The 13848-nt window shown below is 46.2% G+C and overlaps 1 protein-coding gene across 2 annotated transcripts in view; it reads left to right on the forward strand.

The window, feature by feature from the left end:
* The window catches only part of ddr2l (discoidin domain receptor family, member 2, like), a 32965-nt gene extending 25541 nt beyond the window's left edge, over nucleotides 1–7424 (forward strand). The window contains exons 8-19 of one of the 2 annotated variants that reach the window (XM_056419392.1): nucleotides 814–1003; nucleotides 1163–1409; nucleotides 1530–1768; nucleotides 1913–2021; nucleotides 2107–2223; nucleotides 2590–2658; nucleotides 2794–3038; nucleotides 3126–3253; nucleotides 3701–3898; nucleotides 3979–4213; nucleotides 5548–5697; nucleotides 5962–7424. In XM_056419392.1, coding sequence (XP_056275367.1) covers nucleotides 814–1003; nucleotides 1163–1409; nucleotides 1530–1768; nucleotides 1913–2021; nucleotides 2107–2223; nucleotides 2590–2658; nucleotides 2794–3038; nucleotides 3126–3253; nucleotides 3701–3898; nucleotides 3979–4213; nucleotides 5548–5697; nucleotides 5962–6096 — 2062 coding nt within the window. In that variant the 3' untranslated portion in view covers nucleotides 6097–7424. The remainder of the gene's footprint in view (nucleotides 1–813; nucleotides 1004–1162; nucleotides 1410–1529; nucleotides 1769–1912; nucleotides 2022–2106; nucleotides 2224–2589; nucleotides 2659–2793; nucleotides 3039–3125; nucleotides 3254–3700; nucleotides 3899–3978; nucleotides 4214–5547; nucleotides 5698–5961) is intronic. The other variant, XM_056419393.1, reaches the window with a different exon arrangement.
* Nucleotides 7425–13848: the final 6424 nt, after the last annotated feature.

The raw sequence follows: 13848 nt of genomic DNA on the forward strand, positions 1-13848 counted from the left end.
TACACATACACATACACAAACACATACACATACAAACACATACACATACACATACATACACATACACATACATAAACACATACACAAACACATACACATACACAAACTCATACACACATACATACACAAACACATACATACACATACACAAACACATACACATACACAAACACATACACATATACACAAACAGATACACACACATACACAAACATACACAAACACAAACACATACAAACACATACACAAACACATACACATACACAAACACATACGCATACACAACACATACACATACACAACACATACACATACACAAACACATACACAAACACACAACACACACATACACATACACACACACATACATACACATACACATACACACATACACATACACATACACATACACATACACATACACATACACATACACATACACAAACACAAACACATACACATACACACATACACATACACAAACACATACACATACACATACACAAACACATACACATACACAAACACATACACATACACAAACACACATACACATACACATACACATACACATACACAAACACAAACACATACATACACAAACACAAACACATACACATACACACATACACATACACAAACACATACACATACACAAACACAAACACATACACATACACAAACACAAACACATACACATACACAAACACATACGCATACACATACACACACAAACACATACAAATACACAAACACACACACACATACACACACACACACACTCACTCACGCTCACATGCTCTCGTCCAATAGGAGGCTGGTGGGTGGGCTTGGCCAGCTGACGGACGGCGTGGTGGGCCTGGATGACTTCCTGATGACCCGTCAGTACCACGTGTGGCCGGGCTACGACTACCTGGGCTGGAGGAACGACTCGCTGGGGGGGCGGAGCTACGTGGAGCTGCAGTTTGTGTTCGACAGGCAGAGGAACCTCAGCTCCATGAAGGTTCTCCTCCTTTTGTCTTGTTTCATTATTTACATATATATATATATATATTGAGATATATATATATATATGTAAATATTAATATATATGTAAGTAATAAAAAAAGAAATAAAAACATAGTTTAAATAAAGTGCTGTTATTGTTATGATATTTCTTCAGGTTCACAGTAACAACATGTTCTCCCGCGGAGTGAAGATCTTCTCCTCCGTGTCCTGCTGGTTTAAGCCCCGCCTCATCTCCAGCTGGGAGGCGGAGCCTGTGGCGTTCAACACGGTGCTGGACGACAGGAACCCGAGTGCCCGGTACGTCACCGTGCCGCTCAGCCGCCGCGCTGCCAAGGCCGTGAAGTGTCGCTTCCACTTCGCTGACGTTTGGATGATGTTCAGTGAGATCTCCTTTCAGTCAGGTAACACACACACACAAACACACACACACACGCACACACACACACACACACACCTATACACACACAGACACACACACACACACATATATATAACTAGCCAGGGTCTCATTTGTCCCTCAGTGGACACCGTCCTCACGACCCTGAGGCCTGTGGTGTCGCCCTCGTCTCCGGTTAAGAAGGACATCACCATGGCGACCACCCCAGCGACAGGTTTGACCTCTGACCCTTCGGCCAGCGTGCCGCCGGTCAGCGGGAACACGCCCATCCTGATTGGCTGCCTGGTGACCATCATCCTGCTGCTCGTCATCATCATCTTCCTCATCCTCTGGTGCCAGTATGTCTGCAAGGTTCTGGAGAAGGTGAGTTAGGAGGAGGAGGAGGAGGTGAATAGAGAAGAGTTATCTAGAGTAGAACTGGGTTATGAACAAATGTTCATCCTCCTCTTCTCTTCTTTTCCTCCTCGTCTTCCTCCTGCTCTCCTCCTCCTCCTCCTCCTCCTCCAGGCTCCTCGGCATATCCTTGAGGACGTGACGGTCCGGTTGTCCTCCTGCAGTGACACCATCATCCTCCAGACCCCCCCTGTGCCCCCCCGCTCCGGCCACGCCCCCTCAGGTAGACAGTTTGATAAATAGAAGGTGTGTCCATTATTTTTATTAATGAATGTATAAATGAGGCTCTGTGATTGGTGTTCCCTTAGGCCCCGCCCACACGGACCCCCACTACGAGAGGGTCTTCCTGTTGGACCCTCAGTACCAGAACCCGGCAGCGCTGAGGAACAAACTGCCGGAGCTGTCGCAGAGCGCCGAGGCCTCAGGTAGAGACCTAGGAGGTCTTCCTTCTCCTCTGGGAGCGCTTCAGTCCACCTGAAGCTTCAGTCCACCTGAAGCTTCAGTTCCCCAGAAGCTTCAGTCCCCCAGAAGCTTCAGTCCACCTGAAGCTTCAGTCCCCCAGAAGCTTCAGTCCCCCAGAAGCTTCAGTCCACCTGAAGCTTCAGTCCACCTGAAGCTTCAGTCCACCTGAAGCTTCAGTCCACCTGAAGCAGCCCATAAAGAGCTTCAGTCTGCCCCCTGCTGGTCGCTCTTCTCACTGCTCTAAAGCTTTTCTTTCTCTATGATGTGGAATGTGAATCTCTTATTCTGTCTCCGTCCTCCTCCTCCTCCTCCTCCTCCTCCTCATCCAGCGCTCCTCCTCGGCTCTCTTCTCTACGACCAGCTGACTTCCAGTCACATGACTCCTGCCTGGCTGCGAGGTGTGACTTCAGGACGTCTGGTGTTTGGCTTCTTCTTCTTCTTCTCTTTATTATTCCACTTCTTCACGTTCAGAAATGCTGAAATATTATTAAAAGTCACACAAATACACACCTCCTCCTCCTCTTCCTCCTCAGCGTGTGGAGGCGGCTACGCGGAGCCCGACGTGACGCAGTGCACGCCCCACCAGTGTTTCCAGAGCAACGCGCCGCACTACGCAGAGACGGACATCGTGCGCCTGCAGGGCGTGACGGGCAGCAACATGTACGCCGTGCCGGCGCTCACCGTGGACTCGCTCACCAGGAAGGACATCTCCGCCGCCGAGTTCCCGCGACAGCAGCTGATCTTTAGGGAGAAGCTGGGGGAGGGGCAGTTTGGAGAGGTGAGGATTGGAGGGGGCGGGGCCTATAGCACCACCAATCCTGTGGCGTAATGGAGAATGACGCTGATGTACTTATGCCTCCCCCAGGTGCACCTGTGCGAGGCCGAGGGACTCCCGGAGTTCCTCGGGGAGGGGTCTCCGCTCCCGGACCGGGACGAGCGCTCGGTGCTGGTGGCCGTCAAACAGCTGAGGGCCGATGCAGCCGGACAAGCGAGGTACAGCATGTGACCTCCTTCACCCGGTTTGTTTCTACAGGACTCGTCTGTGGTCACGTGACCTTTACCATCCGGGTGTTCAGGTGGATCCGATACAGGTATCATATCAAACCTGTTCACCGGTCCGGCTGACATGTCTCATTTCAATAAATCTTTCTTGTCTCTGGCGACGCCACAAACAACAGCAGAGTTCCCTCAGGTCAAACCTCCTGAACCACCTTGGTCCCCCATTGTAGTTGGTCCACTTCTGGGGTAACCGCCTGGACCCCTTGGTCCCCCATGGTAGTTGATTCCCTTCTGGGGGAGACCCTCTAAATCAGGTTCTGGATGCAGAGGGTTGTGTCAACAGGTTCCTGAGCAAACACTTTAAATGAATTTAGTGGGATTCTTAATATGAGAAAAGACAATCAACCCCTGAGATCCGTCCGCTCCTCCCCCATCCCGCAGGAACGACTTCCTGAAGGAGATCAAGATCATGTCCCGACTCAACGACCCCAACATCATCCGGCTGCTGTGCGTGTGCGTGGCGTCCGACCCGCTGTGCATGGTGACCGAGTACATGGAGAACGGAGACCTCAACATGTTCCTGTCGCAGCGCGAGATCGAGAGCACGCTGACGCACGCCAACAACATCCCGTCCGTCAGGTCAGTGGAACGCCACGCTAACGTGCTAACTCTGACGGGTCGTGCGGTGGGTTACCCTCTTCCACCTGTCCCCCCTCCAGCCTGTCCGACCTCCTCCACATGTCGGTGCAGATCTCGTCGGGGATGAGGTACCTAGCGTCCCTGAACTTCGTGCACCGCGACCTGGCCACCAGGAACTGCCTGCTGGACCGCCGCCTCACCATCAAGATCGCCGACTTCGGGATGAGCCGGAACCTGTACAGCAGCGACTACTACCGGATCCAGGGCCGGGCGGTGCTGCCCATCCGGTGGATGGCCTGGGAGAGCATCCTGCTGGTGAGGGAGGGGAGTGCACCTCCACCAGCTCAGAGTTATGGGTTTAGAACATAGTTGACATGGATTCAACTCGCATCCATCGGGAGGGTCAGTGGCTCTCAGTTTTATGAATTATGCAGCTGTACAGTTAAGGAAAAGGTGTGATAGAGAAGCTCGTATCGCATCAGAGAGTCAATTGATTATGACGAATAAAGTCCAACGTAGAGAATATTGAACTGATCAAAGTCTTCTCACATATTCCCATCATGAGCTAAGACAGGAAACATGAAACATGATCAATACCACGTGACATGAAAGATCAACCAGAGGTTGCCCAATTGAAACAGATTCCCGAAGACGTCTCTCTCTTGTAGATGTTTAGAGGACCGGTTCACAACCTCTACTTCTTCTTCTACTGTTTCCTGGCTGATCGCAGCGCCGCCGCGTTTATTAGCTGCGAACCAGTTGCGACAGTTCAAAAGTGTGTTTAAAAAGAGGTTGATGTTTCTTGGGAAGCACGACTCGTGTTTTTAAAGACAATCCGTGCACCGGCAGCAGGGTAATTTTCCGGCAATTAGGAAATGTACAGATTTTTTAGGGGGCAGTTTTTGCCCCACTGACTGAAATCCAGGGGCATTTATAAAGAAATTTCGGGGCGCTTTTTGGAACTTGTGAAATAACATTTAACCTTTGTTCAGAAATAATAAATATACTTATTTAGGCTGACAGTATATGAGCAATTGTCATGAAAATGACGACCCGTTGGGTGACTCTAGGTCACCTCTATGGCCAGGAGGCGGTCCGGTGTCAGGAGTCAATCACTAAAACCCTCTGAGCTCCTCAACAAGGGAACCCAGTTCCTCCAGAAGACTGAGCAGGTTCACCTTAAAACACAGGTGTCAAACACAAGGTCCGCGGGCCAAATGCGGCCCGCCACATCATTTTATGTGACCCCCGACAGCTTGAAAGACACATGATCACCTTTTCTTAAAGAAATTTAAGAAAAATATCCTGTGCTTTTATTTTGAAGCTTTCAAATCAAATGGATTCATGTTATAATATTAGAGAAATCTTCTTACGTACCATAGTTCTACACTCAAATTAACAATAATCAAATGCAAAGAGAGTTATTTAACAATATGCTCGGGAGTAGTTTATACATTTATGTTTCAGTTACACTGGCCCTTTAAGAGGCGGCCATGATGCTGATGAGGCCCACGGTGAACAGGAGTTTGACATCCCTGCCTTAAAACAAAGAGGTTTGGTCCAGACATTCAAGACCTGTCCATCAGATGTGCTTATTGTAAAGCTTGTGACTCCTGCGGCGTGTTGATGGTCTTCCGTGTCCTCTCCAGGGTAAGTTCACCACGGCCAGCGACGTGTGGGCGTTCGGCGTCACCCTGTGGGAGATCTTCACGCTGTGCAAGGAGCAGCCCTACAGCCTGCTGTCCGACGAGCAGGTCATCGAGAACACTGGCGAGTTCTTCAGGAACCAGGGAAGACAGGTGAGCCACATCGCAGACCCGGTCTGGGATCCACCTGAGCTTGTTTGGCATTCATGTGAACTGGATCCAGATTAGGACTACAGACCTTTAAGACACGTAGCACCACATGGACCTAGATACCAGTAAACCAGTCCATATGTAGCACGTACCACCCAACCCTATCCTTGATACCTTCTTGTTTTTTGAGACTCCATCGGTACATCTGAGGGATGTTTTCTTTCTGGTTCTTCACTAACAACCTCTTTGACTTCCCTGTACATCCAGATCTTCCTCTACTGCCCTCCTCTCTGCCCGCCTTCACTCTTTGAGCTGATGATGCGCTGCTGGAGTCGTGACATACCGGACCGACCCACCTTTGAGGGGCTCTACCAAGCCCTGAGGCCCCACGTCCACCAGTGAGCCGGAGCCACTGGTGGACGACTGACACCAGTAGATCGAGGACTGGAATTACGTCACAAGAGTATGCAGCGTTAAGAGAAAAGAAGGAACTGCAGAAGTAAGATGGAGGGAGGGGAGAAGAGCCGGTCAGTCGTTAGTGAACTCAGATTTTTATCATTTCTGATTTCACAGTTTCTTTAAATCCCCTTAGACCGAAATATCTTTTTATCACGTTGTTTTGTGCCGAAAGTGCCACAAGCTTTATATTCTTCTTCTATTTGGCTTTTAAAGATGCCAAAAACTGGACAGACTCCTCAATCCTGGTAGTTTCCCCAGTCCCTATGTGTTTATTATTGTAATTGTAAAGCACTGTCTGTGTCTCTCAGTTATACATGTTCATATATTAACCCACACTGGAGCTAGGGTTAGGGTCAAACTGTAGTGGAGCTTTATTTCTACATGTGTATTCTATTTGATTTTTTTTCCTCGTTTTCATTTGGTATTTTCTTTGTGGATATGAATGTTGTCCAGCTGAGGTTCACAGACTGAACATCCGTCAGAGGGTAGTTAAGTAGAGGAAGTCGGTTGGAGGCCCACGGAAACCAAACCAAACAATGTTTGTGGCTCATTGGATGCCAAAGAGAACAAAGAGAGTGTAAGTGATTAAACAATTACAAAAAAACTCAATATATCATTAGCATCTGCAAGTTGGTGGATGCTTTCACAAAAAGTGCCTAAAAATGTGTAGCACAAGTAGGGTTAGTGCTGGGCCTAAACCATGCCCGTAGGCTTAGTGTTGGGCCTAAAGATGCCTGTAGGCTTAGTGTTGGGCCTAAAGATGCCTGTAGGCTTAGTGTTGGGCCTAAAGATGCCTGTAGGCTTAGTGTTGGGCCTAAAGATGCCTGTAGGCTTAGTGTTGGGCCTAAAGATGCCTGTAAGGTTAGTATTTCTAGCCCTTAGTCTCTGGATACGCTTTGTCTCCATTAGCCCAGCTCTGCCCTCGGGTTGTAGTTTGGTTTGCGCCTCCAAAGATGAGCCAGCTAGCCAGAAAGAAACATGTTAGGCGTAAAAGTCCGTAGTTTCACTCAGTGCGTTTACATGCAATCGAATTATTGGCTTAGTCGGACTGAAATCGAATTATCCGTTTCATGTAAACACCTTTGTCGGACTATGTGCGGTCCGACTTCGATCCGATTAACACCCCTGGATAGCTCGATCCGATCCAGTTGATAATTCGACTCTCGCGGCATGTAACGGTGAATTCGATTCGGAACTGGACTTTGCGTCTTTGCGCATGCTCGAGATCCCGCCGCCCTCCTCCCTCCCTCCCTCCCATGTCGTGACCCGGAAGACGATAAATTAAATTCTCTGTGTACCTTCGGCGACGGCGACTTCTCTCCGTTATCAACTCAGCCAATAGCGCCATTTGCATTCGCTGTACTCCTATTAACACCATGGAAGAATAGTAGAGGGATGTAGCTTCGCCTTGCTCTCTGTTCGCCATCTTTCTCGAAATGTTGTTGTTGGTGGTGGTGAAGAGGTCAAGCGGAAATGGCTGTATCACCACGAGTTGTAATGAAAACAGCGCCGCCTATCGTATCGGATATGACATGCTTTCGGCCAATGATTCGAATTACTCACTGCCATGTATATTGGGATAACAGCAGATCCCCCAAAAGATAGCATAGTCCGACTAAAGCAAGATTCGAATGATACCATCATGTAGATGCACTGACTACTAGACGACGACCGTGAAACAAAAGACGAACTAGGATTAAAGTATTTATGGACCTTGAACGGGGCCTTTGCAGCATCTTAAACTAGGATAGAGACACACAACACAACCAGCCACCAGTGCAGTAACTACGTGAAGATAAGATGGGTCTCTGTGGAAATGCTAGTTAGCGAACGGATCAGCTAGCTTGCTCATGCTCCTAGGTCATAGGAGACAAGGCTTTATATTAAGGACACATACTAACAAACTGTCCTGTGTTAGCCGGGATGTCCCGAACCTCCTACTCCTTCAGATCCTTTATCCCTCCTTCAGTCATTTCATTTTCAGTTCATACAGGTTACACCTAAAACACAAGAATGTTGAAACTGGCCTTATCCAAATTTCAGATTTAAGTTTAAAAAAATGTATGAAAACCAGCACATATTTAATAAGAAAATGCCTCATGTGCATATTTAGCCATCTGAGTTCATTGTTTATTGAGGAGAAAGTAAAAGTAAAGCGGACTGCAACTGGTTTAACAGACGTGTGGTCCAGGTTTAAGCTTTACGGTTTAAGACTTTTCAACATTGTTGTCTAATGTGGTTAAAAGCACATTATTTTTGAAATGTTATAATTTTATGTCCCATTCTTATCATGTTTTAATCACTCATTAGTGTGTATTAGCCGACTTGTGTTTTGAATCGTTCCTTTGAACAAATTGTTCAAAATGTAAAATGGCACAAATCAACATGCGTTCACGGGGAAAAGGGAGGAAGAGTGTGTGTGTGTGTGTGTGTGTGTGTGTGTTTCTGACATTCCTGTGAGCACTGGGATTGAAGTGGTCCGATTACACCAGGCAAAGGGACAGAAACTAATGAAACCACTAAACTCCATCTCCCAGAGTCCTTTGCTGCGGCGAGCCTGTGTATTTAGTTCTGGTTCCATTAGTTTGATCGTGTATAGTACCAGTCATCTAAAATATCTATAGGTAAAATGATTATTGATAATTGATTATCTATCAGAATTTATAACGTTCTCTCTGTTTACTCTTCTTCCAGGAAGGTGTAGTTTTCCCCGACAGTAACATTTCCCACAGCGTGTCCTGTACACAGCTCGTGGCGGTGTATATTAATATATTGGGAGTTGGTAATTGTTCTGTCGTCCTTCCTGTTCCCTCTCTTGTTGGTTTCTCCTCTAATAAACAGTAGCGTATGTCAACAGAAGAGTCCACGGCATCTTATTGTACATTTAAAACTCCTCAAAGGGGTCTATAAATATGAAAACACCGTCACGGTGTAACCCGGTCACGTCCTGACGAGCACAATGAGGTGAAGTCAAAGTCTTCAATGGAGGAAGAGTCCGCTGGATAGATTATTGAGTCTTTGGTTTTGTGTGCACGACGTACCTGATACATAAACTCAGGAACATCAGTTCAACCTGGTAAGTTGTAGTATTTTCTATTATGATGCTGTTGCACAATAAAACCTCACAGACGTTACTGATAAGCTATCAGGTACTATCATATTTAACATAATCATCATAGAATGTTGCCTCAGAAGTGTTAATATGTAAAGCTAAATCTATAAAGTATGCCTGTGTCAGGGAAGGACATTTACATATTTTTTAGGGGGCATTTGTTGCCCCTTCTAGTGATATCAGGGCAAAATGATATTTCTTATGGGCAGTTTTGCCCTTTGCCGGCGTGTATTTCTGAAGTTGGCCTGTGTTCAGAGTGATCGATTAGAGGGACCTTCCTGCTCCTATTCCTGCAGGTTTCACGGTTGCAGCTCTGCATTTCAGTCAGTGGAACGTGCAACATGTGCATGTTCTTAATGTTCTGGCCATCGGCAGAAAGAACCCCTTCATCCTGCAGAGAACCTCCATCCAAAGTACAACGTGTAACGTCTGGAACCGCGAACAGCATCAGCACCTCTGTGGGTTCTAAGCTCCGTTGCATTAGGAACATCTTGAATATTCTAAGTCAGTGAGCAGATCTCTGATCGTGGATTCACTTTTACAGTGTATTTTTTTAGATTTTCCTTCCAGGATAAACCGTGTCTCATGTGTACCAGTTTACAACGGGGTTCACGGTGGGCGGGAATGTTACCGTGACATTGGTAGTAAAACTTTACAGCCAATAAACAGGAATACATTAATAGGAGACTTTCATTGAGTCATCCTTTTTCAGCCACTAGGGGGCAGACACGCTCAACACACAGCTCGAGGTGTTAGCCTCTTTCCCATTGAATGTGCCTGGAACAGTTCCAGGAAGCTCCTGATACATAAAGAACCAAATCAGCAGGTTCCTTACAACCGTAAGCATCAGTGTCTCAACTCTGAGCTCCCTCCGGGTGGCTTAGCTCCTCCCCCTCTCTCTAAGGCAGAGCCCAGTTACCCGACAACAGGAAGCTAATTTCTGTCATCTTGGTCTCGTGACCAAAGGTGAGGGTCTGAACCTAGATGGACTGGTAAATAATCTTACCCTCATTCCTGGACCAGAACCCAAGATACTGAAATTCCCTCGTTTGGGGCAGTGACCCAGCAGTCCATCGTTTACCAGCAGAGAACCACGGCTCAGGGTCGGAGGAACCGACCGAGACTACAACATCTCTCAAGTATTGTCTGGTTCATCACCACGATCAATACACTGAGTAGAGTCTCTGGTGGAAAGCTCAGCCCTCCTATCCTAGGCCTTCTGGTTGATCCCAGCCAATACTAATTGTTAGGTTGAGACTAAACCAACAGTTAGGTTTAGACTAAACCAACAATTAGGTTTAGACAACTAAACCAACAGTTAGGTTTAGACTAAACTAACAGTTAGGTTTAGACAACAACACCAACAGTTAGGTTAAGACAACAACACCAACAGTTAGGTTTAGACACGTAAACCAACAGTTAGGTTTAGACAACTAAACCAACAGTTAGGTTTAGACAGCAACACCAACAGTTAGGTTTAGACAACTAAACCAACAGTTAGGTTTAGACAACTAAACCAAGAGTTAGGTTTAGACAACTAAACCAACAGTTAGGTTTAGACAACTAAACCAACAGTTAGGTTTAGACAACTAAACCAACAGTTAGGTTTAGACCACTAAACCAAGAGTTAGGTTTAGACAGCAACACCAACAGTTAGGTTTAGACAACTAAACCAACAGTTAGGTTTAGACAACTAAACCAAGAGTTAGGTTTAGACAACTAAACCAACAGTTAGGTTTAGACAACAATACCAACAGTTAGGTTTAGACAACTAAACCAACAGTAATATTTAGACCACTAAACCAAGAGTTAGGTTTAGACAACTAAACGAGCAGTTAGGTTTAGACAACTAAACGAGCAGTTAGGTTTAGACAGCAACACCAACAGTTAGGTTCAGACAACATGGTCACACAAGGACACATAAGTTTGATTGACAGGTGGTCTATAGAGTAACAGGAACAGAGAAATGAAGCACTCCTCTGATGTTTAATGGAAGTGTGTGGGGTTCAAGGGTCCGCTGGCTGATGTGGATTCAGGTTTTGTTGGGACTGTAATGAGTCTGGCTTGTGTTACAGCTGCTTTACAGCAGGAATGAGCTGTTCTGAGGAAACTTGGGATGAATTAGGTGACAAGTCACGAACCCATTGGCATGGAGCATGTACCTGAACACCCCAGAGCCCCCTAGGTTGATCCTTTATTCCGGTTTTCCCAAAAGTCTGAGTGAGAATTTTGTTCTTGAGTGTGTTTGAAGTCAGTCTTGTTTTATCCAGCATTCAAAGCCATACCTTTGAAATATTATGTGCCGTAATTTGTAGATATCGCAATAAATTATTTTGTATGTTATCCACATAATCACGGGGAAGTATTATACAACTCCTCTGGTTGTATAGAAGTATATGCTTCATGTGTTAAAGCTGCATTCTCTTTCCTGACCTCCAGGGGGTGACTTCTCTGGTTGTATAGACCAGTGATTTTCAACCTTTTTTAAGCCGCAGCACATTTTTTACATTTACAAAATCCTGGGGCACACCACCAAACAAAATATCACAAAATGACACTCTAACACAGTACATACAATACATATAGTTTATAATACAGTTTCTAAATGTATTTATTCTCACTTAGTGTGAAACCGGGGCCTGTTTCGAGAAACACAAAATGGATATCCTGCCAGTAATGGCAGAAAGACACACGAAGCTCTTCCTCAACAGCTCTCAGTCTCTCTGATTTTAGTTTTTTTGGCAGTCAAGCTTGAGAAGCTCAGCTCACACAGATATGTGGCTGAAAATGGGAGCAATGTCAAAATAGCTTTGTTGGCCAGAATGGGGAACTCCTTGGCAACAGATAACCAAAAACTGTCCAAAGGAAGATCATTATTTTGTTTCGATTAATTGGATAAAAAAAGCGATTAAATATATCTCTCGTTCTGCCTGTTTTGTGATATACATGCCTAAAAGGTGCCTAATATTTCTAGACTGAAATAATATCGGCATTATAATTATTATAACTATGAGGATTCTTTTAGTTGCCTATTTTGTGGTGCCCCCTCAGGACTTGGTGCCCTACGCACAGCGCGCGTTATGGGAGCGGCGGCACTGAGCATGTGTATGAACCCGTCACAAACAGAACTGACAGCGGTTTACTCGCCTGAGTTTACTCAGCCGGCTATTTGTGGGTTAAACGCGTCATACGTGTCGGTGAGGGGGCGGGGCTTATCTCCGTTGCCTTTCTCCGTGGAAAAATATTTTCCGCAATCCGCCACGGAATAATTAACCACTTTTTCTCCGTTATACTTCTTGTGGAAATGCCACACACATTGTAACATGTAGCGCCCTGGTGTCTGGGTTCATGACGTCACTCGTAGGCGCACACAGCTCCGTGAATGTCTCAGACTAGTGAATGACTTCTGCATCCAGCGCCACGAGAGCAGCAGCAGCCAATTAGATTCATCAACAGCGGTGCAGCTCAGCGCTGATTGGCTCTCACAACGCAGCGTTCTGTCCTCTCCCTCCGCTCCGCTATTTTTTCTCTTGCGCTCAACTCAACTTTTTTTATATTCCGCGATTTATTGAGTGCCGTAATAATATAAGTCTATTCTTCATGTGTTAAAGCTGCATTTTCTCTCCTGACCACCGGGTGGCGATTCCTTTGGTTGTATAGAAGTCTATATAATGACTCTACTTCTCTCTTGACGTATTCCCTCAGTAAACATTGTAAACATGAGTTTATGTCTCAATATCTAGTTTCAAGTGTTCTTCTATACAGCATGATGTCATCATTTAGTACATTATGGTCATTTAGAGTCAAACAGACCGTAAAGCAGGGGATGCTTTAGGGGCGGGGCTACAAGGTGATTGACAGTTCAACACCACAGACCTGCAGGTCTCTCCTCCTCAGTCCTGTAGTGACGCCCTGCGATTGAAGTAACATTTTAGTAATAATATTATAATGCTGAATAATGCAAAAATAGTTAATCCTCCATTATTTTATCGATAATATCAGGTAATGCACGGCGTCGCTCTTGATTTTGAGCGACAATAGTGGATTTCAAGGGACAAAAAAACTTCTGCTGATGTTTTTGTGTGGTCGCCTTTTTTACAAACACACACACACACACACAAGTAAACTGTATAAGCAGCTGCTGTAAAGCTTGCAGGCTGAACGTGTCGGTGACGTCGTTGCGGACGGCGGTGCTATTGTGTTCTCGAGGCTCTTTATGTGTCCTGTGTGCAGCAGGCGCCCCGCGGGGGGCCGGTCCTCATTATGAGGCCGCTTCAAGCGCCCGACACCTGCTTCTCGTTGGAAACAGCAGCGGCAGAGCGCTGCGGTGAAGCCAACCTGCCGTTTGATCTTCACTCAAATGTCATTAAAAATAAGGAGCCGTCGTACAGCCGGATCGCTTTTTCCCTCGACGTGATGGAATCGGTTTAACGACGGCCACGTGGAGCTGCGTGGCTGCTGACAGCGGCGTTTGACGTGTTGCCCTCACGGACACCGGCAAACATGAACAGGCCGGGAAAAGTCCACTGGATGTTGAAGCCAATTAATGGTTTGAATCTGCAGTTCCACTAATGGCCACTAGA

Source organism: Pseudoliparis swirei, chromosome 7 (genome assembly GCF_029220125.1).
Source record: "Pseudoliparis swirei isolate HS2019 ecotype Mariana Trench chromosome 7, NWPU_hadal_v1, whole genome shotgun sequence".
Lineage (NCBI taxonomy): Eukaryota > Metazoa > Chordata > Actinopteri > Perciformes > Liparidae > Pseudoliparis > Pseudoliparis swirei.